Source organism: Plectropomus leopardus, chromosome 4 (genome assembly GCF_008729295.1).
Source record: "Plectropomus leopardus isolate mb chromosome 4, YSFRI_Pleo_2.0, whole genome shotgun sequence".
Lineage (NCBI taxonomy): Eukaryota > Metazoa > Chordata > Actinopteri > Perciformes > Serranidae > Plectropomus > Plectropomus leopardus.
In genome coordinates, this window is record NC_056466.1 from 19,047,249 (window position 1) to 19,073,418 (window position 26,170).

Here is a 26,170-nt window from a genome sequence, read left to right on the forward strand (position 1 = left end):
ATCAACAGACTAAAGGAAAAGCAGGTCTTGACCTGCAACAATTTCTTTTCTACGGCTGATACAGAAGATAGATTAGACATGTCTGTGGATGTGTCTTGGCATTAAACATTTTTCAAGGTGCACTTGTTGATATTCTTGCACCTGTTCTGTGCATGTACAGTATTTCTCAGCACTAACCTTTATGTCATCATAACCATAAAGGCAGATATAAATAATAAAGGGAAAGAAATCAAGAGAGATTGAAATGAACGAATAAAAGTGCTGACTGTGTGGGAAGGGGGCATGATGGACCGCTTAATCATCAGTCCCACTACGCTAAATGACAGCATGAGAGAGAAAGCATGAGACGGAGGAGAGGCACGGGGTGAGAAGGAGATGACGGGGCAGCACGCTTAGGTGAGGCAAAGAGAGAAGGGAGGGTCAGAGCTCGAAAAGGAGGCGGGGGAGGAATCGAAGAGATGCGAGAGGGCATTCAGTGAAGTGAGAGGAAAAGAGACTGAGTGAGGAGAGAGATGGTGTTTGTACTCACCTGAAATAACTTTTTATTAAATCTGTAGTTCAGCTAGGACAAGGAATACCAAAGACTATGTCTTTATAAATTATTTTCTATGGTATGTCATGAGCACATTTTATATCCATAAGCTCATATATGGACTGCAAGATACTTGCTTGGTTAGCAACATTTCTCTTTGTGCACACACATGCATGGTAGGTCCAAACACACACACACACACACACACACACACACACACACACACACTGACTTACAAATTGCAAGAGGACTCAGGAAGATGAAACTCTGAACTCTGAATTCCTGACTGGCTTTGAAGTTTTCAAACATCTCTCTCTTTCACCCTCTCTTGTCCCTCAGCCATAATGCTTTAGAGAGAGCGAGTTTGCGGTATCGTTCTCCGTGGAGAAAGCTATTGTAATTGCAAATTCAAAAAAAAATCTTCAAGCTCTTTGCTCCCAACTACAGTTTTTTCTGCCATGACCATTTCCCATGGTGACCCCATTCTCTGTGTTTATGTAATGATCTGAGACACCTGTATATGTGAAAAGATGTACTGCAAGTATTTCTTGTTCTAGAGAGGTGCAAGGCAAAGTTGAGTCAGATAAACCTCTTTTTTTTTCTAGTAGATCCATGGTCATGCTTCTTAGAAAAGATGTTAAATAACAGACATGTTAAATTATTGGTATTGTAACCCATTCAGACACCACAAGAGGCATACTAAAGTACTTAATTTCCCTCATCCCTTTCAAGTCTTGGTTATGCACTTTCCAAAAGCACAGAATCTTAATCCCTTGTCCAGAAAAAACAAAACTGAGGTGCATTTTAACAAGATTTGGAAATAGACAAGAAAACAACTCATTGTGTAATCATATTTGGCCTGTGTTATTTTAGACCAGTGATTCATATCATATAGACACACACAGATGCAGATTCACAGCGTGTTTCTGTATCTATCCTGACATGAATGCAGAGTTTGAATGAGTTGTCCTGTCCGTTTGCATTATGTGCTGATGACTGTTTTCTTGTCCATCTCTGTGTGGACACTTTTGAAATGTTTTTTTTTTCTCTCTCTCTCTCTCGAGCCAAGGCAAAGAATCTCTTCAGTTACCCTTGAAAAGGTTGATTTTCCCCATTGGAATTCACTCCTGCAGGTGTTTGTGGCTTCGTCTGAATCTTGTAGTGAGTATTAGTGCAAAGGCCTGCAGTGTTCTACTTGATATCAGTGAAAAAACTGCAGGTAGCTAGAAGCATGTGGTGTGCCTGCTGTTAGAAGAACTTCAGTCATGCATCATCCTTACTTGATAAGAGAAAGTAATGACTGACTCGCCCACCTCCCTGCTTGTTAAACTGGGACGACTACTGCTATTAATGACTTTTTGGTGAATATGAGAAAAGTATACTTGCAAACAAGTGCAACTCAAGTTTGCCTCAAAGAGTATTTGTGACAGCAAGATAATTAAAGATATTTTGAACAACCATCTCTTTAAACCACCCTCGCAAGCGTCTCATAAATTTTTACCCAAAAGAAATCTAAAAATACCCTCTCCATCAGCTCACCGACATGCTGGGAAATCGAAAAAAGCTAAACAATGAGTTACTCAGGAAAACAACTAGCACGTATACCTCAAACACTCCTCTGTCTGTGCTGTCTTAGTCATTATCAGTTGACTTGTTTGCTATTACTGGAAACATCTGCGCTGGAATAGGTATGCCTGACCTTCTACGCGTGTCTATATTTGTGCTTATGCTCCGGCATATGTGTATAAACGTGGAAGTAAGTAAACACTCAGAAAAGAAAGTCATATTGTATCTTGGCAAGGACATTTGTCAGTGTTATCGAATTAATTTGAGTCTGTAAGAGAAACGTTTGCCGAGACAGAGTCTGCCCTTCAAATAGTGTGTCACTGAGCTGCCCTTGTCTGAGAAGGAAGGGGGGTACGGTGTGTGTTGCAGTTGGTGGCAGATGTTGTCACTGTGGAAAGAAGGAAGTAAACATCCACATTTGCACACACATAGTTGTGTTCAACGAGCATATGGGCAGGCTTTAGCGCACACGCACGCGTGCGCACACACACACACACAGAATGAAATGCCTACCACGCACTCTGCAACAAATTAGTTAAACTGTGTGAAGGAAAAGGCAGAGGGACAAAGACAGTGAATGAACTACTGAGAGAAGCAGGTCGCAAAAGTGAAACTTGAATCTATCAAGTTTTTTGCAGCTACACAGGTAACACAGGTAAATGGCATAGCCAGTGGACATAACATGCACTCCTTTTGAATAGAGGGCTATGCTTCACTCCGGCTCAAAATCAATGCTACAGGGTAGAGATGAAAAGAGGATGGAGGTGAACACAGGGTGAGGATGGTGGAGACTGATGAAGGCAGATTTTATAAAGGACTGGAAAGGAAGATGAAAGAGTGAAGACTGTGGGACAAAGTTCAGAGTGTATGGCCAGGATGGACACTGGAGACGTGCTCCTGGTTCTTGCCTGAATTTTTTTTTTTGGCAACAGTATAAATGAGCAGAGCATAAATTACTCATCACCAGTACTGACGTCAGTGTTTCCCTGCGGGGTTGATTCCACAGTCTTTAGATACATTTCCTTTGTGGGGTGACGTCAGACAGTCAGAACCTCATCGCTTTTTTAGGTGTAAAGGTATGCTTTGTAGTTTCACTCCCTGGATTTGACTTGTTGTCCATGCAGAATGATCTCGTTAATCCTGGTACTCTATTTTAAACTCTTCTATTCACAGAATTTGGATTTGGATTTGTCGTTTATGTGAGAGTTGTGAGAGCTGCATGGATTAAATTAGCAGGAGGTGTGAAACAGCCTGGTTGTAAGTATGCATTGTAGGCAGCTGTGAAATACTTGGGCTACCTGTTTAAAAAAAAAACAAACGGAGACATCCAATGAGTAGGTTGGGCATTTTATGTAACGTCCATTGTCAAGTAATCATAATAAATTATTATAGAGTGCTCAAGTACTCGCAAATACAAATCTATTTTAAGAACAGGAATGAAAGTTGGCCAACATCGGAACACAAGTGCAAATTAACATTCTTTCATCGAATAACCAGGCTCAAATTTGTGTATTAAACCATAAATGGAAAGTTAACATTAGAAACAACATCAAAATTTCTGTCGCTGCCATTAATGTTACAGGTTAAAGGCAGTAACATTACTGAGGTATCAGCCCCTGAATCATTCTCCTCAACGTCAGTTCACTCTCTGCCCAGCACAAGCTAACAGCAGACATCCAAACAAGTACTCTCTATATAAATGTGATCCCAGGTAATGTGAACTTAACCCCTCACATGTGACCTCAGTGACTCTCATGTGATATGTTGGTCTCAAGCAAAGAGTTAGATGAGGCATGCATTTAATGATGAGATAGAACTTAGTTCATCCTGAGGTATATGCAGTACAAAATAGGAATGAGAGCAAATATAAAATATCAATAAAGGTGCGAGTATAAAAATATAAGTCCATATCCAAATTTACAAACCTAAAATAAACACTATGCCATTATTTTAAGGATTATTAAGTGAGAGCTGATTTCCCATTTTCTACTTGTTAGTCTGGCTTGAATGTTATTTTTAGACCTTTGAAGCCTTTTGTGAGCAGAGGGCTGGACACCGACTGAGCCTCAGGATCTCTGGATGAATGCGAGAGTGAAACAAAAAAGCGATGCTGCTGTTTAGGATGCTCCACCCTCCTGCACGCCCAACTTTCCTGTTCCCTGTGCTGCTTCCCCTCCCTCACCCTCACTTCTCACCTGCACTTCTTTGCTCAGATGACCTTCTTCCTCTCCCACGTCCTCCTCTCACTCCCTCCCCTCTTTACCTCTGTCTGGTCTGTCGGGCTGTCACGGTGATATCCCAGGTGCCGCAGTTTTGATCTCCGCCTTCAATAATGAATGAAAGGATACGATTCGTCAATCACTTCAAAACCACGTAGCCCACAGTGCCCAAGGTCAGGACAGTGGCAGCTGTCAGAGGGGATGATGGCTAGCACAGACAGGTGTGTGGAGGGTTCCTGGGCATTTGCACTACACGTACACACAAAAAAGAGCACCTGTGCTTTGGTAAAGGACGGGCAGACAAAAATTTAGCAAAACAGGAACAAAATAAAGCTGAAAAGTGGAAGATGAGAAGAGATATACTAAAACAGTGGGACATTTAAAATAAGTGGCTGGCATAAAGCTGACAGAGAGAGACAGAAAGAGAGAGGTTATACAATACTAAAGTTAACTTTCTCTGAGGTCCGTATCAACTCTAGAAGACCACACATTGCTTTCTCAGTCTGTTTCTCACTCTGCACGTATAGGTTTGTGTGTGTACATGTATGTGTTGACTGAGATGGACCCTGGAGTCGTGTCATCAGACTATCACATGTCTGAATGCAGTCGTGTTTGTGAAGTCTCTCAGTATTAGTGTGGATCTGGGTCGAGTGTGTGTGTGTGTGTGTATATGTGTGAAGCCCAGTGGCTATGATGGGAAGGTGGTGTTGTGATCGCGTACGACAGGTTCAGAAACAAACTGATAATGCCCCTACCCACCATGACATGGTGGTTCAAGTGGCACGCACACCACTACACCACTCCTCTGTTGTCCTTCTTTAGATCTGTCCATGGACTCAAACTGACTGATAGATAATGTGTGTGTGTGTGTGTGTGTGTGTGTGTTTGTTTATCTACCTGCAGGAAGACTCCTGTTTTTAATGAGGGGATGTAAAATAGAGGCAGAGGGAGGGGGAATCTGGGGGATAAAAAGAAGAGCATGGAGAGTAAAACAGAGGAATAATTATTGTTTGCCTGTGTTTGTGTGTGTCATTCAAAAGTATTGAGGTGTTTTCACAGTCACTTGTGCACACAACTTTCTTCAGAGAGATAGAGGAGGCTGCCGTCTCAGCAGGAGGTATTCATTTCACTTCCTCCCTACTCTCCCATTCACCTCCTCTCTCCTCCTGTCCGCCTGTCCGCTCATCAGGAGATAGGAGCTGACAGTTGTTTGTGTGTGTGCGTTTCAATTTGTGTTTGTTTGTGTGTGCGTCCTAGCAGATGTGCCCTGCAGTGTGGCCCACCTCTTAAATGTCACTGATCACAGTCTCTTCCACCTGATTACCCCCTCCACCCCTTCTCGGATCTCCATCAATCACCCCCCATATCAACCCTCCATCCTCCCTCACCAACTCCTCTGCTGCAGCCCTTCTGCCCCATTTATTACCCCCTTTACCTCCCCCATCCATAGACCTGCACTCCTGTGACCCCATGCATCCACATCATCTCCCTCAGACATGCAAGGCTCAGAGAGTAAACACAAATTCTTGTACTTCTAAGTATTTTAGGACCCCCATTGAAGACCCTCCCTAGCCCCTTACCCTAACCTTAACCATCACAACGTAATGCCTAACCCTTACCTACAACTAAATCTAACTTGAGCCTTAAAATCAATTCTTAATCCTCAAACACGCCTTCAAGGAAGCAATGACAGGCCAAAATGTCCTTTCATTCCAAAATTATCCTCACTCTGTTGTTAAAAACATGTTATGGTCCTCACTATGCCGCAAGTACAAGAACACAAACACACGCTGCACTCATACTTATAGTGACATAATTTGCTGTTTTGTACCAAAGCAGGTTATTGCACATTTAAGAACAACATATTAAAGACTGACATTTCAACCAGATTTCCCGTGCACACATGTATGTATATGCACACATATATAAACACACACAGTTACACTGACATTATTAAATGCCAGAGAAAGCAATGAATTGACATTTTAAAAGAACTGCTCATTCTCAGCTTTGTTTAACATCTTCTTATACTAAGCTCCAAAGAGAATTACACATTGGCCAGTCACTGAATGAGCAGAGGCCAAATTGGAAAATGGCCAAAGTCAATGCAGTTAGGTATTAATTGTGCACATTTGTTTCCTTTCACCTGCTAATGTACCTATGTAGAGCACAACAGAGAGTTAATTTGAATCCAGATTGAAAAAGCTTCAATTTGCTCAACCTTATTCCTGAATGTGTTTCCCTTTGACAACCTTTTGTTGTAGAGGTTGTTTACGAATCTACCATAACTCTCACTGCATTATACTATTACTGTCTTTGACACAAAGACGAAAACACACTCACAAGCAAAGTCAAGCACGCTGACTTTGAAATCTTTCTATTTAAGCATAGATTGTTCGCCTCAGCTTGTATCTACTCGTGTGCGCATTGAGTGTATGTGTGTGCATCTCTGCCGGTCTGACAACTGCCAATCAGCATGTCAGGATCAGTCAGTCATCTGTCACCTCCTCACAGACAGCTGTCAGTCAAGGCTCGTGGAAACCATGATTGGAGCAGGCAAGGAAGGAGCTTGAAGGAGGGAGCTGTGATTGGCTGTCTGAGCAGGAAGAGAGGTTGGGGGGGTGTTATCCAGTCTTCAGTGAGTGATGCTTTGTTCTCATATCGAGTCTGACATTCAGTAGTCAATTAAAACAGCTGCCAACTTGAAAAGCCATGAGTTAAACTCCTGATCAAAGCTCCAGACTCACATCCTGTTTGCCACACCTACCATCCTGCTACATCTAACAGTGGGTGAAGCAAGAGAAAGCATTTTGTTCTCTTGTGCTGCTTTTCTGCTGTTTTCTGTCCCAGATTCTAGTCCAGAGAAGTTCAGTTGCCCATGGGCTGTCTGTCTCATAGTTCAGATGAGGCCTGTTGGGATCAGCGAGTGAGCCCCAGCCTAGTGAGTTAGCACCAGAGCCGCTTTGATTTTATCATCATCAGAGATAGCAGGTGTTTTGTGCTTAACTGTCATCTTGTTTGGTCAGTAGATTCAGTTAGAGTGATGTAATGGACGTGTGAGAGACAGAGGGAGCCATCCATCACTTGTGTTGCATTGGGGTTGTTAAGTTGATTGCAGTCATGATTCAGGCATCATAACTGATTGGAGCAAGATAAACTGGTTCCATTCCATTCCTGACCAGCTGGTTCTGACTTTCAGGTCATAAAATCTGACAGTGTGTGGTGTTAAATGAGTCTAATCGATCTAGTTGCAGCCCATCGTTCCTATTGAAGGCTCGTTAGACAATTTTGAGTTTTAAAACTGGAATCATGACTGTCAACATCACTTGGCAGGAAAAATGACGTAGAAAAGAAAAAATAACAGCCCAGCGTGCCGTGAGAGAGAATTATATTATAATGCAGTTCATCAGCTTTCAGGTCAGAGCTGCAGCTCACCTGAAATTCACCTCCCTCTTGTGAAGTTCACTCACCTACAGCTCCCTTTGCAGAGCCCTTGTTGCCCACATTTCTCAATCCACCATTTCATTCACATTTTGCATTTCCTTTACTTTCTATTTTTCTGTGCAAACTGCAGGATATATTACTGAGGCAAACTGCAATTGAGGGATCTTTATTTCTGTTTTGATACATTTTAAGATTTGTGCTTTGGATTGCAGGGGTGCCTCACAACATGACTCCAATCATACTCTAGCTGTCCTCCAGTGTGTCGATCCCTGTACTTTCTCAGTCGTGCAATATGTGATCTTTTCTGAAAGTCAAGACTAAAACAATCTGTGTATTTTGGTGAAAATAGTCATCATGTATAGAGTATCCAGTCTTTTTCGGTTGCAGTAGTAATCCTGATTCCTCTCAGCTTTACACAGTAAGTATTCATCAACAGCATCAGTGACAATTGTTAGCAATTTTAGGTGCCAAATTCTGATACATTTGTAATGTGTTTTTCGCCTGACTTGTCTGAACCCTTCGATTGGGGAAATGAAATCTCATTTCTCAGCCTCTCCACTTTACATTGTTCAATTAATTAGCCTCTTTTTCGACCCTCTTTTTCTGACTGGTAACAACACGCCAAAATCTCAACTCATAATTCTTCCTCTCGCCTCACACACTGTCAGTCCAATTAAGTGTTTTTAAATTCCTGTTGAAACAAGCGCTGGCAGACTTATTAGATTAAAAAGGAGTAGAACTCATTTGCACCCCATAATCAAATAGACTGCTGTTACCATGAAAAAAAACTGCTTAGCTATGCAACTTTTACCCGCTTATTCATAGAAAAATTACTAGTAATAAAAGAGTCTGATTTAGTTATTTTCTCCCCTTCAACCTCCTGCGTCAAAAACCATGGTGAAGGGTGAGTGTGTGAGTGTGTGTGTGAGAGAGACATGCTATCACTGAATCAGTATTCATAGACTATAGCCAGTTCTGCCAGCCCTGTCTCACAGTAGGGGTTCAGCTCTATGAAGATAAAGTGATTTCTCTGGAGTGAGTGACCCTAATTCTGACCTGACATACACATCCACTCCCACACTGTACACGCACGCACGCACACACACACACACACACACACACACACATCCAACCAATAATTAAGCGGGCACTGTTTGAATAAGATCCACGGCTCAACTTAAGTTTCTTCCCTTTACTCTCACTCGCTTATGTCAGAGCTCTGAAATACATTTACACCACAGGGTTTCCTCTGCGTGTCTGAATGCAAACTGGACCGCCTAAGGTTTTTTTGACCATCTAAATTTCCAACCTAAAAATGAATATAAACCTTTACCTGTGCTGTTACCAGTCAGACAGCATCTCAACCTCATGTCGAGCCAGAGAAAATCTCACATCTTGCCACAGCTGTTGCAGTAAAATTCAGGATTAATTTTGGGATGTTTAATGCAGCGCGATGAAAGAATAATGATCGTTACTGGCCCATTTGTAAAGGACAAGTCATTTAGGGCCTAATTTCCACCACACTTACACTCACTGTAAAAGTGCAGAGAGACAGAAAGGAGAGGAGAGAGGGCGGGCGGGATCGAAGTGGACTATCAGCCCTGGAGCAGCGACCCTGCTCCTCTTCTCCTCCTGTCCTCTCATCCCCCTCTCCTCCCTCTCTCCTCTATCACAGCGCTCATCTCCCCGGCAAATTGAATTCCTTCCCCAGAATCTGCCTAAGCAGCTTCATGAGACCGGCCTGGGAGCAGAGACGAGCTCATGTTGCGGCAGGAGGAGAGTGCATGTTTGCGCGCACGTTCGCCTCTTGACTCTCCTGTCACATTTGGAGGCCAATCTCTCTGTTTGGCAACATTCCTCCTGAAGAGACAAAAAGTGGAGACCTTGAGCTGCCACACGCTTTGACAGAGATAGACCGAGGGGCAAAAAGAGGCTGCAGTGGGAGGAACGAAAAGGGGGGAGGTGGTCTTGATAGATAGACAGGTGGTCGGTTGGTACAGCTTGTGAGGAAGACAGACAGGTTAGGGTGAGAAAAACGAGTGAGGTAGACAGAGTTGACATTGAGTGACAGAGAGACAGACAGCAAGGGATGAGAGAGAGACATTTGACATCAGTGAGTGAAACAGGCTGTTAGCTGACTTTGCTGCTCTACAGATGTGGTATTCTCAATCTCTATCTGTACTTCCTAATAGACTCCCTTTAAAGTACATGAAGGGTCTAAACAGCCATGAGGAGTGGAGTGGGGGACGGAGGCAGTGTGCAGCTGTACAGGGGATGAAGTATAAAGAAAGTGGATGATAAGTGGAATGGATGGAGGCAGGTGCAAAACGTCCACATCTTTTTATTTGTACAGTGTGTTCACGCACAAGTCTTTCTAATTGAGGGTTACATTTGGTAAGCTGTAAAGGCTGCATCCCTGCTGCTGCTCTCTCTTTCACACACACACTCACTCTCACACACAAACAGGCAGCGGTGAGTTATAGTGCTGGTCAGCAGTATGACATTGGAGTCTGCATTGCCAGCCATCGTCTGTAGAAACGGAATATTCCAAATAAATCCTTACGCTCAAATGCACACTTAAACACCATTTCTCTCTCTCTCTCTCTCTCTTCTTGCTCTCTCTCTCTCTCTCTCTCTCTCTTCTTGCTCTCTCTCATACACAAACACATTCCCATATAAATCTAGCTTAGATGGAACACTTCCCTCTTGTGCACAGGGCGGGCAGCTATCAATCAAAGAGAGAGGATGAGGGAGAAACAGTGGAGAAAGAGAAAGGCAGAAAAAAGTGGCCCTGAATCATCCACAGGGAATAAGGAATAAAAAGGGAAATGGGGAGGAAGTTTGGAGGAAAGACAGAACTGAGACTGTTGAAACGGCAGGGGAGGAGAGAAGATTGAGTTGACAGGAAAAAGGAGAGGGAGAGAAAGAGAATGTAAAACTCTGCCTTAGAGTTATGGACCTGTCCATACGTACTGTAGCAAGCAGATAAGCCTGCCCCCTCTAACCCAGCTTGTGTGTGTATGTGTGTGTAAGTGGTTGATGGGTTGAATAAATCTTTTTGTCCACAGCCCCCCTTCCCCCCTTCCCCCTTTCCATACACCCAGATGCAGATTTTTGTTTAGTGGATCCAGGCCTCAACACTTGGTGACAGGCCCTGCAGCTCTTTGCTGTGGACAGAGTCTAGCCTTGATGCCTCTATGCTGTGTGCTGGTGAGCCAGGTCTGAACACCTGAGCCAAGAGTAAAAGACTGGATGGCATTGTTTATATAGCAGCTACTGCCGAACCATACCTTGCGAGGCAGGGCCAGGGGATTCAACAACCTTATCATGAGACTCAGTGTTGGTATTGTAGTCACTGTCACTGTACAGTATTGTACGATCTCTGTGTTGGACACTTGATAGTCTAGCAGTGTAATATATGTACTTTGAGTGCTAATACACAGTGTCTTTATACCAGAAAATTACAGATGCTGCAGAAGGAAAGAACCATGTGTGATAACACTAAAATGTTGTGTATCAGCTGAGTCCAGGCTCCTTTACATGCCAAAAGCTTGATCGAGTATGACTGTTTTAACGGATTAATTCCATATTACATTTGAAAAAAACATTGTCTAAACTAGAAATAGATTGGGTTGAGAGTGACTACGAACTGAAGTTTGACCTTTCTGTTCATACAAAGCATTAAAGACCCACTTAAGTCAGTGTTGTTCGCTAATGTACTTTCTCAAACAGACAGCAGGGTGTTGTTAATTGCCACATGTCATTCATTACCATGGCAACTGGTTTGCTGTTCTAGCATGTCAAAGTAATAATAAGTAATGACATGGTTATTAGCAGGGATAGCGATAATGGTCACTCTAAGATATTTATGAGGTGGAAGATTTATCTCCACTCCATTCACCTGAAAAAAATATGAATGATTATGAAGAATGTTAGCTGGAATTCAGACACTTATGAGTGACAACTGCTTGGCTTAGCTATTCAACCCTTTGAAACCTGAGCAAATTGGTTGATATGGTGATATGAATGGTTTGATATCTTTAAAAAACGTGGGGAGAAGGCAATGAGCAACTTAACAAGACATCACTTAAAAAAAGAAAAGACAATTAGTAAAAACATTACAAAATTATCTGAAAATAAGCAACAAAAAAAAAGTGGAAAACAAAAACAAACAAGAGAATGACCTAAAAAAGTGCTGGGGGAAAATTATATAAAAATATATAAATATAAAATGATGATAATAATAATACACACACATACGTATGGCTCCACTTTGGGGGGTTAATCACCCTATTCTCATTTATTTTGCTAGTACCAGCTGGCAGTTGATAGTAACTTTGTCCCTTACACAGCCTTCTGTTGTCTGTAGATGTTAACTTACCCATATTGCACAAACTTAGTGAAGAAGTTGAGGTTACACAGGGCAGTGCTTGTTTCAAAAATTGAAGAACAATCCCAAAACAAAAGCTCAGCATTTGTTTTTCCTGTGACTCACAGAACCCTACGCCAAATGTCCGCTTCAGGTGTAGCCACTAGAAAGATAAATTATGCAGCACATCTGCTCTGTGAACAGTCCACATCTGTTACGTATTCAGTGTAGCCAAAGTATGATATAAGTTGACTAGTTAGCTCACACGATGATGCTTATTGGTTTGCCACTCAGACGCAAAGAGTTATTAGAGTACATCATGAACACTGGGCTTTAAGTAAAATATAAGCTGGCATTTGATACAACACAACACACAGCAGATGCTCTGTGCACACAGAAGAATAGTCAAGTTATGGTGTGTCGTTCCAGGGAATAATTGTGACAGAATTGCTGCTTTTCTGGACCGTTGATGCGCATCGATGCTGGGAAATAGGACTTGCTGACACGGTGATGCATGTGGCTGTGTGGGCTTTCATAGAAAAATGAGGGGTGAATGTTTTGACATGCATCATGTGCCATACATGTATTTCCCCTAAGGGTTTGTCTTTATTGCCAGGTATATATTAAAATAATGTCATCGTTTGTTATTACATCAAAATAGCATCATTTTGACAGTCAGTTTTAATTACTGCTGTCACAACATATTAATATTACAAATACATCCATGTTCTTTGTTCAAAACAGGAAGATTTTCTGACACTTAACAAGAGTTTTTGCAGAGGAAACTTTACGTTTAGAGAGATATTTCGCAGATTTTCAACCAGCTTTGAATCAGAAACAATGTGGACAGAATGTTTGGATGAACTTTGGTAAGCTTCCCGTCCATCTAACCAGTGCCAAGATATCCCTTCTCCCCGTGACGAAAATCCTCCAAATGACGTAATTTACGTCATTTGGAGGAGTTTCTTCAGCTCCAGCGCCATTGCTCAAACTACAGGCTGTACTTTCGCATTTTCATTTTGCCAGCCTCTCATGCCGCCAACAACGCAGAAAAAGAGTACACGGCTGATCAAGAGAGTTACCCACCCCTCTTTCTCTTTCTCTCAAACTTGGACTGGAATCCAATCATATGGTAAACTAGACAGTGCTGATTGAATATAAATCAAGATTTTGTTCCTCCACTGCTTACTTGTCCACTAAAATGTTTCCAGAAACATATTAAAACTCCCTGTTTACCTGTAATAGTGGGAGACTGAACAGGAAATGGGCGCTATGGTGTTATATTGCTTTCTGCACAGTGAAAATGGACGGTAAAACTAAGCAGCACTCATTGAATATAAACCAAGATTCTGTTAATGAGTTGCATATTTTTTGCTTGAATTTTTTTCAGAATTTTGTTTAGCTTACTGTTTAACTTTAATATGAGATAACCAGCCACCATTGTTTCACTTGGACCAGTTGGCATCATGTCACACATGCATTCTGGTAGTGTTTGGTTTTCTACCTCTTTTTGCATCTTTGTACTGCAGATACATCCTAGTTTTATGTGAGGACACTCTTGTATAGGTGAAATACTTTCAGTATTCGTGTGTAGGTCTTATGACTAAAGTAAAGAAATGCTTTGATAGACCTTACTAATGGAGATGGGGATCTCCAGAAAAATTCCTGGTAAATATAGTTGGATAGGTTTCTGCAGATCTTTCCCATACACTCTCTCTCTTCTCTCTCTCTCTCACAAACATACATCCTTTTTCAGGTGTTCTGAAATAATGATGCAATAAATGAGAGTTACTTTTTAGAATTTGGCTGCACATAAATGAATACATACTCAACATTATTTGGGCGCCTGGTAGCTTATCTGATAGGGCGGGTGCCCCATGTACAGAGGCTATGTCCTCGCCGCAGCGACCGCGGGATCAACTCCAACCTAAAGCATATTCATCCCCCTCTCTCTCCCCCTTTCATGCTTAAGCTGCTCTATATATAATAAAAGTGAAAGCCAAAAGTTAAACTTTAAAAAAAGATAATCAACATTATCACAGAATGTGCAGATGACGGTCTGAAGCTGTAAAATCAAGTCACATTGGCACGTTAATGTTTTGTTCATCTTTGTGCAAATGATGGAACTTAACTGGAGTCTTTTTTCTTTCAAAACAAACATATTTTCCTTTGTTCATATTTCCCCTTATGTGTCTCTGTCTTTCAGAGGTTGCTCCCTACCTGCGAGGGGGTGGACTGGGGCAACAGTTGGTTTTGGAGGGAAACAAACTGGTGCTGACCTGCCTGGCTGGAGGCAGCTGGCCTCTGCAGTACCGCTGGACTCTCAACAACAGCAACGTCACGGACTGGACACCACAGTACATGTGAGTTATCACCGGCTGGCTGGTATTGTGTCTGACTTCATGTCGCTGCTTCCTTCCTTCTGAGAATCTTCTATGTGTTCAGTCAGGCCCGTGGCATAGAGAAACAGCCTAAGAGCCGTGCCCGCAAGTGACAGACTGTGTTTTGAGAAGGTCAGAACATATGTAAAGTGAAGCCTAAGAAAGATCAATGGTTACATTAGTACCATAAATATGTACGTATATGGTCAGGGGGAGGAGGAGAAGAACCAATCAATACATCTTCTTTGTATACTTTTCTCCCTGTATGTCCTCTTCTTCTCTTTCTTCTCTTCTTACTCTGCACCTCTCTCTGTCTGTCCCTGTGTGTGTTGGTTGGTAAGAGCTAAGCAATCCCTCTCAGCAAAACTGCAGCTGTGAAACAAAATTGTTTTTCACATCATTCAGAAATAGAGGGAATCTTGGGAACGCGTACACACCGAGGGAGGGAGAGGTTGAGCCAGCATTTTGTAGGCAGTCTTTGTTCGAGCCAGGAGGCGTTGTGTAGCTCTGGACTGCTCTCAGCGATCTGGCTAGTGTAGTTTGGTGAGGTCTGGGCTATGCTGAATTGGCAGGGTGCAGTGAGTTTGAGAGAGTGAGTGAGTGTGTGTTAGGGAGAATGTGTTTGGCCATCTGGAAATGTAGGCCTAATTTTACAACCTCTACATTATTTACATTCTTTTTTACAGTGAGTTTAATGTTTGCAGGCAGAGGGAGTTGTCCACTTATCAAAGGCATCTGAGGCAAGGAACAAAGCCCAATTGGTCTTATAGGTTAGGCTGGTGTCTTGTGTGGTGCAGTAGCTTGCTTTCATTGGTGTGTGTGTGTGTGTGTGTTTGTGTACGTACGTGTGTGTGTGTGTGTGTGTGTGTGCACGTGTGCATACGTGCATGAATGTTTGACATGTTGTAGAGAAATCTGGATAAAGGTGCTATATAAAAGCCTTCTGTTCATTTTACCATATTGAAAATAATTCTGGCCCACACAGAATCACTCGTTGTTCCTTTCCAACACCTTCTCTTTAGAATGTAATATGATTTATTTTATTTTCAATTACCTCTTATGCTGTTTAATGTACTGGAGAGTGAAGAATTCATATGCGCAGCGTTGTAAGTGAAAATGATTTACATTAATGGAAAAGACAGTTACTTTTCCCTTTTCAGCGTCAGTTCAGCAACAGTAGCCTCTTCTTTTCTACACTCTGTTTTACACATGGTGAATTGCCATAAAATAATCAGAGGGCAAGATAGGCTTGTTTTTAGGAAGACTGTTGACGAGGCTTCTGTATCATTTTCAGAATTGTATAATAGTTTTGGCTGACAAAAAGAGTTGTTTTTCACAAGGACTGCTTTTTCTAGCCGACCCTTATGTTCATTAAATGCTGCCTAATTGTGCTGGTAAAAAATGTGGCAACCTGCTCCACCTGCATTTTTATTCCGCGCAAACACATTGGTGAAAATTAATTTCTTGGGAAACAGAGTGACTCAGTGACTCATGGGATACTCAACCTTTATATCCACATTTTTTCATTAAATTACAAATTAAGCACTACTGTGAAATGACATGTTCCTCTGTATTCACACTCTCATCCAGTGAATCAAAAATTGTAGAAATACACCTAGTCATTTCAGAGCTCAGATTGATGCTACATGGAGGCTTTGATCAATTTGTGCTAAAGCTGTCTGTATTGAAAAACCTGATTGAAATTGTTCTTATCTTGAATCACACAGAGATTTTGACTTCACACGCAGGCCTGAGACTGTGTCAGAGAAATTTACTGGGAAATTATTTTATTGATTGGGACCTGTCAACATTGAAGTTTGTGTTTAGTGAGAAATCCAAAAGAAAAACTTGTTGGGATTTCACAAAATGCACTGACAGCTCGTCCGCACACGCTTATTAAAGTACGTAATGGAACACGGACAGAGCAAGAGATGCAATGTCCAATATCAAAATCTGTTTCAGGATGAGAGCTGCTGTGTAATGTGTCATTCCTAATTCAAATGGACTTGCATGTGTGAGTCTTTGATGTACACGTGTGTGTGTGTGTGTGTGTGTGTGTGTGTGTGTTGGGGTGTTTGTGTGTGTGTGTGTGTGTGTGTGGGTTTGTGTATGTTGGCAGCATACACTGACAGCCTGGGAGTTAAATACTTGGCTGTCCTGGTATTCATAATGAGCCCCAAAGCGATGTCCAGTTTTACTGTGTCTATCTGGTTTGTGTGTAATAAATGTGTGTGTGTGTGTGTGTGTGTGTGTATGTGTGTGTGTGTGTGTGTGTGTGTGTGTGTGTGTGTCAGCGTCTGTGCATGTGTGTATATGCATTTGTGTGTTTGTTCAGCATGGCACCAGCCTAGATCCTATGCCAAGCTTCCCATTAGTGAAGCACAGTCCATTAAAACCCCATTAACAACCCCTCTCGGTAAGAAAAAAAACCCACAAACAGTCAAAAACATTCTCTCTCACACACACACACAGAGACACACACAGACACACATGTACTGTATCTATGCACTCCGCCTTCCCTTCTGTTTTCGGGGAACTTTGACAACCTTAGGCTGAATCCATTCCCCGATCAAGGTCATGAAAGAGAATCACACAAGAGTGCATACATATGGACAAACAGACCTCCACTTTCTTTCCCTTATGTCTCGTTGGTCTCAAAACATCAATCCCAATGCTGCCTTTCTTCTTTTAATACTGTTTATTTACAGCCTAGAGGTACAACATTACACCCTCATCAAAGCTCTGTATGTGTCCGTCCATCTTAAGGTTGTCTGTCCCGTCTCTGAAGAGGACTGACGCTGGCCTGTATCAGTGTATGGTGAGGAACAGGATGGGAGCAGTCATACACAGAAGAACAGAGGTGCAGGTGGCCTGTGAGTACACACTATTATACTAGCACACCAATAAAGGAAGCTATCTTTAATTAATTTTTGTTTGAAACTGAACCAGCGGCAGCAAGCATGCAAGCTTCTCGATGTCAAATTGGAATAAAAATTAGTCATCCCATTCTGCAGTTAGAAATAGTGTCAAATTAAATTTATTGTTAATATTTTATTGGTACGGGAAGAGGAGGTAAAAAAAAGTCTTTCTGAATATATCAGACATTCTTCTTTTCTCTCTAAAGATGCACTTTAATTTCAGTTGGATTTTAATATTTTAATGTAATATGTGGAAAGCTTTTACCCAAAAAGTAAACACAAATGACATTTTTTAAGACTAATGGCTCGGTCACTTCAGCATTTAAAATAATGGAATCCACCAATTTAATTGAATTGTTAGATTAGTGGATTCACTCTTGGGGCAAAGTAAATTTGTTTTAACTTTGACACACAAATTTGCGCAGTTGATAGCAAGCCGTCTTGACAGTGCTGACCAATGCAGGCTGCTGTTGTAGGTTCGGTACAAAAACTTCTTTTGAATAAGCAGTTTGAACTTAAAGCTCAAAGCCCGTTTATGGCATTAACGTGCGTCTTAGGTGATCTGATCACCCTGTTTGTTTAAACCTGGGATTAGAATGCGACTCCACTTGTAATCTGATCCAATTTTCTCGCTCTATATACAAATTAACATGTAGTTTATCAGTTTATAACTGTAAACATTTAAAATAAGTGACTGGTGATTTGCTCAGCTCTCTCTCTCTCTCTGTTTATCATGAAACAAGCACACTTTGGCCCGCGGTTTCTTCGCTTCTCAGGTGCTAGTAGACTACAGCTATGGAAGCTTAAGTGTCAGCCAAGCCACAGTTAATGAGACTCTGCTCACACACACACACACACACTGACATGGGTAACTAGCTTCAGATGGGTAACGCTAACTGGCATTAATAACAAGTTCTGCTGCTGCTGTGTTAGCTGGTGTTTAGCTGGCAGATGATGAACCAGCCGTTCGCTGGCCTGGGGACAGCTCCTTCAGCGCTGTGTCTAACCTGTGTAACAGCAGCAACAGAGGGTTTTTAAATCCAATAAGCAAGGACATCACCTCGGTAGGCGGTCCCTCAATGTGGCCCAGGACACACAAGCGTAAATACACTGCTGAAAAATTGTAGCCAAATGCCCTACAATAACAGTTCGGCTTGTCACTGTGTGTCTCTCTCACCAACTGTCCCCAGTGGGGAGCTCACACTCACGCAGCTTTAATCTCCTAGTGCAAGGGTAGCAAAGGGACTGAGTGAAGAAGAGCTGAGCCAATCACCAATTATCCATTTTAATTATTAAGGCTGGATTGCCCCATCAAGGATTAAGTTTAAGCCTGATTAAATTGTTGTTTAAGTAAGAATTAAGTAATTCTCTTGCCCCAAACTTTAGATTATACTGTGATTCAGGGTTAACTTTAAACATGCATTTGAGGATGTTTACTTTTACAATAGCTGCCTTTTCTGGATATATTGAGCAAAATATTCAAATTCCACAAAAGACAGCTGACAGAAAGACTCAACCCACTTGACTTTTTTGATGATGATAATGAATTTTTGTCAAGATACTGGTTCACCAAGGAAACTGTTTTGGAGCTGAACAGGATGATTGGGCCAACTGTCAAATGTTGTTTTTTTTTTATCTTCTATGATTTAGCAATAGTTGGTCTAATTTGGCCAACAAGGTTTTCTCAAAGGAGGAAAAATTGAGCGTCTCTGCCGAGTCATCATGAATAATGTTAAGCTAGCAACAATTGAATGTTTATTGTTACAGAAAAGCAGCCCCATAAACAGTTCACCTCCCCTCCTCCTTGCTTTTACAATTAGTGGGTGTCGATAGCATGCTGATTAATATGTATTTTATTTAAGTATTTGTTTATTTATTTATTATTTTAATTTCAATATGACATGTGTCCCCGAGTTTAAATTCTATTTAAATAAATCAACTTGGCTTTACTAAACAGAGATTCATTTTTAATTGTGCAACAGAGCTCTGCTTGATTTCATATATAAATTTATGGTACTGATTCTCATCCTCTTTGTATCTCTTTCCTCCTTTAGTTATGGGGAACTTCTCTGCTGAAGATCAGAGAAAGACAGTGACTCAGGGCCGAGCAGCAATCATCAGCCAGCCTCCTCTCACCTCTTTTCCCCGACCTGTCGTCACATGGTACAAAGATGGGCACAAGATAATCCCTAACAACCAAATGTAAGTGTCCTTTTCATTCTCTGTCTCTGTCTATGCAGACACACTGGTATAAAGTGTGCGTAACAAAATACTGCTTGAGATAAAATTTAAATTTTACAGTTCTTATCCCTCAGTGGTGTATTAATTAGCATGCTGGAGAAGCACAAAAGTTCTCTTTAATCCTTGCACACCAATTGTTATGAATAATAAGCCATTTAGATAACTGACCCTTTTCATTAGACATCTGTACAAAAGACTTGGGACATTATCTGGAGAAGATAAAATGGATTTTTCAATGAATCAAATCGTTTTCTCTTGTCTAATCTACAAGGTTATTAAGCAATTTTAGGTGCAGGGGAGATGTTCTTTTATATTAATTGTACAGCAGAGATATGAGGGTCCCTGGATGTGTTGTGTAAGCTGTATTTCACAGTCTTTTGTTTAATCCTGTTGTCTGGCTCCTTTTGAAATGCCTGTAATTTGCATATTATTCTGTAGCGACTACAGCTATCCTGTCACTGTCGTTATTTTGAAAAATGTCCATACAGTGTATTAATAATGTAATTATTCAGACAGAGTGGGGACGTGTAGGTTTGTTGTGAAAGGTTTTCAGAGTAATGTGCTATAAATTTAGGCAGTGTCTTAAATTATTTTAGAGTATGTACCTGTTTGAATCTACTCATCAGTAAAAGTAGGTGTTGAGATAGAGACCTTCAGTGATTTTATTAGGCTGCTCTCACACTCCAATATAACTAACTCCCCATTAAGAACACTAACTGCTCCCCTGTGTGTTATTGAATGAAATTGTCAGTGGCCTTGCCGTACACGTAAATGGCCAGACAGCAACTTTTTCATTCCTTTAATGACAGTTGCCACCCCACAAGCGCTTTTGAGAAAGCTTTGTGGAGTCAGGTTACATTAACATTTTTTTTCTTTATCATTTTTGTTGTTGGTTCACACCAAGTTTGACTTTGCTTTTTAATTTGAATGAACATGGAAAATGTCCTGTTAACTTAATGGGGCTTCATTGAGTGCCGCTTAATGATGGTGGACTGCAATTATTTTGCTGCACAAGACATCGCCTGCATTGAAAGCGTTTACTGTCAGAGCATCACCAACACAGTGCCCCTCACTAATACACCACAAATAAGAGCGCTACAACCACTATTACAAGCATGTAGACACAAAAAATGAATAACTAAAGAGACTGAAGTCTGACATGAAGGCTCCTAATGCTACAAATAAGCACCTGTCTGTCAGTATTTTTAATGACCACTTAAACACATCAAAGTAGGATTGACAGCAGGGCATACAGAGCAGCCCAGACTGTCTTTCTTTCCCACACACCTCATCCAGATACATTTGTTGAATTCTCAAGTGGTCAATGATGCGTTTAAGTGCAAGTCCAACCTCATGTCTCAGATGCTGGGAAAGAACTGTCTTGTTAGAAGTGTTGTCAGACCCCATTGGAAGGCAAAGGTGTTGCAGGGTTCCCGTGGATCCTTAAAAAAGTCTTAAAACTCATTCAATTAATTCATCCTAAAATAAGGCCTTAACTGGCATTAAAACGTCTTAAATCAATCTTTCACAAGTCTTAAAAATGGAAAGACATAGTGAGTAGGATATTATGAATGTTATTTTTTCTGACGCTGCATTGTAAAATTTCAAACTGTTTTGTAATATCTGTTCTTTAAGTAATTCACCAAATGATCTTCACATTAATGTCATGCAGATTAGGATAAAAGAAAACAGTCTTTTTTTTTAAACATTTGAAGTAGATTATCTTTATAACTTGACCAAAAAGTTCATCAGTCTGTGAGCCACTTAGGTTGGTCAGTACTATCTGAGGGGAAATAATGCTCATAGTAATTTTGGCAAGGTATACATCTCTAGAGTTAAAAAAAAAGATGTGATAGCATTGCACCAGTGGTATAGCTTTATGTGTGCTCTGATGCATTTTATGACACTACTGTAAAATATTCATTTCTGAACAGTGGCCAGTATAAAGTACCACATATATATTTGACCTAGTGGTATTTGGTCATCAGCGATCCCTCAACATGGAAATTTGTCACAATGATAGTTCAAGCGATTTTCATAAAATGTTGTTAAAGAATGTCTACATTGAAAACTGTGTTTTGCCTAATTTTAAGTAAATCATTTACTTTTTAGAGAAGTATTGTCAATTGATTATTTTGGAAAAGTCAATTAAACCATGTGTCACATATTGTCATATAGATTTTTAAAGAATTTATTAAGGAATTCAAATAACTAATTCGTTTTTGTACGAAATCCATATAAGTTTTATCAATGTTGTGATATTTTTCCTCTTGTAAATGAAGAATATACTCCAGGAATAAGTTTATAATAGCGGGTTTCCTATATAGTTTATGGAATGTCATAATAAATCATGTATGATATATATAAACATGGTATTAATTATTTAGGCTATACAGAGGAAACATTTGTGTTACATCTTTCATGAAGATATCTTATGTAATGCATAGGCACCATGTTTTCACTGCCAGTAATAGATAACATTAGTAGGGATGCTGATTTTCACATTTTACTTGACAATCATGTAGTCTGAACTTTATTCCCACCAATTTTTAAAGAGGCAGTGTCAACAAGAAGAAGGAACTATCAGTTTGAACTGTTATGTTCTATATATAGTTTTTAAAAGTGTGTTTTTACATGGGGTTATAAATCAAGTGGTAACACACAGAAAGCTACCACCACTGCAATGCTATCACATATTTTCTAGCTCTAGGGGTGTATATCTTGCCAAAAATCACGATGAGAATTATTTCCCCCAGATGGTACCATGGCCCAAATTTGGGGTCCTTGCTCATGGACTACATGCTTTGCATTACAAGAAATGTTTGGGTAAAATTGTCCCTAACCCTGAGTAATTTATCTCAATTAATTCTTTTTTAAAATTTGATGTTTGTAAAATTGTTCTTGAATTAAATTCCATTTTCCGTTAAAAATGTCCTAAAAGCCTTAATGCTGACTTGCCTGAAGCTGCAGGAACCTTCTGTTAGTGGAGAGATGATGCTGCAAAGAGCCATTGAGGGGAGCAAGACACTGTCATCATTTATAAATATTGATAATGGTGCTTATTATCTGTTTGGTAGAAGTCCTTCACTATCCTGGAGTGTGTAGAAAAGTCAGGGAAAGAAACTGAAGCAGATGGACTGATTTTCAAAATGAGAAAACAGCCAAGAGGAGGTTAGCTTGTTGGGTTAGCAGGCTTTTGGTTAGCGGGTCGCACAGAGAGGGCTTTGCCAGCACTAGTCTCTGCACTTGTGAGTTGTGAGCTCCGTCTTGATATTTCAGTTCAGTTTAGGCAGTTGGTGGATGAACCCCTGAACACAGTTGTAGTTGTAGTGGTGTAAAGCCATAGAGGGTCAGGAGTAGTACTCCAAAGAACTGGCTTCTTCTGAGCTAAAACGACTCACAGCACTCAATCAACTGCCATGCTCTCACGCACCTGAGCCTCATCACATAATCAGATAACTTTATTGGATGCTTACGCACCTCATAGTGACGTGATTTTATTCTCAGCCACACCTCATTATTATTTCAGTGATTATTCTCGATGAAAACAGTTCCATTATGTTAAGGAAAAGGACAAAGGGAAGAAGAGGAACTATAACCCCCATATTTATATTATTTATCTAATTTCATCCTGACAGAAATGGAAATCTTGACAGAGCCTGTAGATCTATGTTGACAAAAAAACAGAGAACTAGGGGGGCAACAGTGTGGCGGTATAGATTTGTTGTTGAAGATCCCCATCCATTAAATGAAGATAATGAACGCTGAGTTGAAGCAGTGGTGGCTGCAGAGTTTGCAGAGTAAGCGCTGATGTAACGGTTGCAGCAGCAGGTTAGCAGAGCATTTAAAACACAGTATGATTTGAAAATGAGCAATTGGCTGTCACAGTTTGGCAGGTGCAGTCGGCTGCGAGGTCTGGCCAAATCATCACGACACAGATAATGCTGTGGCCTGCCTTGAAGCCAGTATATGTATTGAATGTAGCTACATTGGTGCCATTTCTCTTTGCCCTTTATCTTAATTAAGTTGAGAAAAAAACTTGAACACATCCTGCCTAGAAAATGCACAGTCTATGCATTTTATTATCAAGATAGCCCATTAAATTCATGGGTTTTTTGAGCTCTTTACTGCAGACACAGTTCCTGTTGAATACCTGACTGCCTCCACTGAAGTCATAAGAAATTAACACATTTTTATGAAATACAATGTTAGTGACATTCTGGGAATAAAAAGAGGAGATGCTGTTTCACACAGCAAAGGCTATATACTTAATATTTTATTTAGACCATCTACCAATTTTAAGCAGAAAGAGGGAGGAATGTCACTTCCAGTAATTTGATATAAATCATTTGCCCATCTCAATTAACTCTATCGAGTGTCCAGGATAACCTCTCCCCTCCTCGAATAGATGAGAGAGAAACTGAGACAGTGAGAGATTCAAAAGTCAGTATTTCACATGATACGTTTCCTCACACCTCTGACAGTCACTGTTATTTCTTTAACCTTTAGCAGATGATAACTAGCCCAGCTTTCCAAATATATTTATTACAGTTTCAGCTGCAGTTTGTTGGTTAGCCACAATATAGCTCACAGGACATGACACAGGCATTTAAACCTTTGAAACGTGAGCGAACTGGTTTGATTTCTTTTGAAAACATGGCTATAAAGGCAACAAGCATCTTGGCAAGAGATGTCCTTCAAATTGCAAGAAATTACCAAATACTGAAAAAAATTAACTGAAAATTACAAAGAAAAAAAGACAAACTTAGAGAGAGACAGAGGGAGAAGATTTTAAAATAATGATTAGAAAGTAATTAATAATTATGTTACATATTAAAGGTTAATAACATTTACATTAGTAGCATTTTTTTCAGGCCATGCTCTTGGGTTTTTTTTTGTGCTAATTTTCAGATAACTTCTTCCTTGCTAATTTTGGGTGATTTCCTGTCAAATTGCTCACTGCCTTACATGTTTTTGAAAGATATTAAGCCACTTTGCTCAGGTTTCGAGAGGTTAAGGCATATGTATGTGCATCATGACTGGTTCGGTGAGAGTAACCAAACAAAAGCTGGTCTCATTTGAGGATAGTTGACTCTTTTCAAAGACTTATTCATGTAGTGGGTCAGATGTCTGCAAGTCCTGAAGGTCTTAAAATGTATTTAATTTAAATGAAAAAAATATTAAAGCTCTCACATCAGGGACCCAGTCCCAGATCCACTCCATTCTTGATTTCACTTTAAAAGGAGATCTCAAACACGGTTCACATGTACCGTGTCATACAGAGCTCTTGCAGGAGGCAGAAAGCTTCGTGCCCGACAGCAACAGCTCCTCCTCCAGCAGGAAGCAGAGCTTTGCCTCGCTGCTCCACCAGTCCCTGCTGATGGTGGTCCCCGGGGCAGCAGTGTCCATCTGTAGCGCCCTTCTCTACACTGTAGCACAACAGAAATGTCATTTAGATGATGATGCAACTTTACTCGGGTACAGAACAACATTAGTAATGTGAAAGTTGAGCTGCCTGGGAGTGTAGAGCGGGGGCAAGAGTACTCTGGGATGGTAAAAATAAGCTGTAAGTTGGTCATTTGTTTAAAATGTGAATTCATGTCCCATTTCCAACATAAGCAAGGGAAAATAGTCTGGACTTCACTGCCGCTGTGCTCCACTTAAATCATCCAGTATTTTTTCTTTCATCCTTGTATGTTTATTTATTTATTTTTTTTAAGATTTTCTTTTAGTTTTCGACTCTTTTGGTTGTGCAGTTATTGAGTTTTTTAGTATGTTTGTCCAAGTGTTTAATGTTCTTTTAGTTGAACTCAACTCTCTTTGATGCTGATGGGCCTGTACCTCAATAAGTAGTTCATTACAACTTAATGATCTTTAGTAAACGATCCAGCTATGAGTTACTAAATTAAAGTATGCAGCAGTTCAAGGCCATGTTTTAAGTCTGAAACATATCCACACTGGGGTAATGACAAAACGAAGTAAAATTAAAAATGGCAGTCAAAAATAGAAAATGATGAAAAAAGTTTGCCATTGATACATTTTACACCGTTTGATATTTAATGTCAATATCTAATTATTCAGTGGCTATGCAGGACACATGAGTAAAAAGTTAATGAAAACTAAAAGAGTCAGGGCAACAGTTTCCGCCCATCAACTCTTTTTTTTTTACCGTCATGTGATCAGGTACACACTGGCGTACAGTAATATTGGCAGTTCGTTTGGGCCAAGAAGAACTGATTGGTGTGCAACTTTGAAGCAGAGTTTGTCTAAGATTCAAGGCTTTCGCACCAGTACCTGTATCCATGGCAACAAGATAAAAATGACAGCTGGTACTGCCACTTGCAGCGTCTGGTTATGGTAATATATTTTGTGACATAGAAGTAATTTGAAGGATATTGTTAGACTGATAAAACATTTCATCCCCATTATTTTATATTTTTTTAACCATTTTTGTCTGTTTGTGCTCTTCAAAGAAAACCGACCTGTAGTATGACTAGAGG

The 26,170-nt window shown here is 40.5% G+C and overlaps 1 protein-coding gene across 1 annotated transcript in view; it reads left to right on the forward strand.

The window, feature by feature from the left end:
* The window catches only part of LOC121942083 (protein sidekick-1-like), a 268,045-nt gene that overhangs the window by 82,100 nt on the left and 159,775 nt on the right, over window positions 1-26,170 (forward strand). Inside the window, exons 2-4 of the mRNA XM_042485177.1 lie at window positions 14,337-14,493; window positions 17,278-17,384; window positions 19,484-19,631. Coding sequence (XP_042341111.1) covers window positions 14,337-14,493; window positions 17,278-17,384; window positions 19,484-19,631 — 412 coding nt within the window. The remainder of the gene's footprint in view (window positions 1-14,336; window positions 14,494-17,277; window positions 17,385-19,483; window positions 19,632-26,170) is intronic.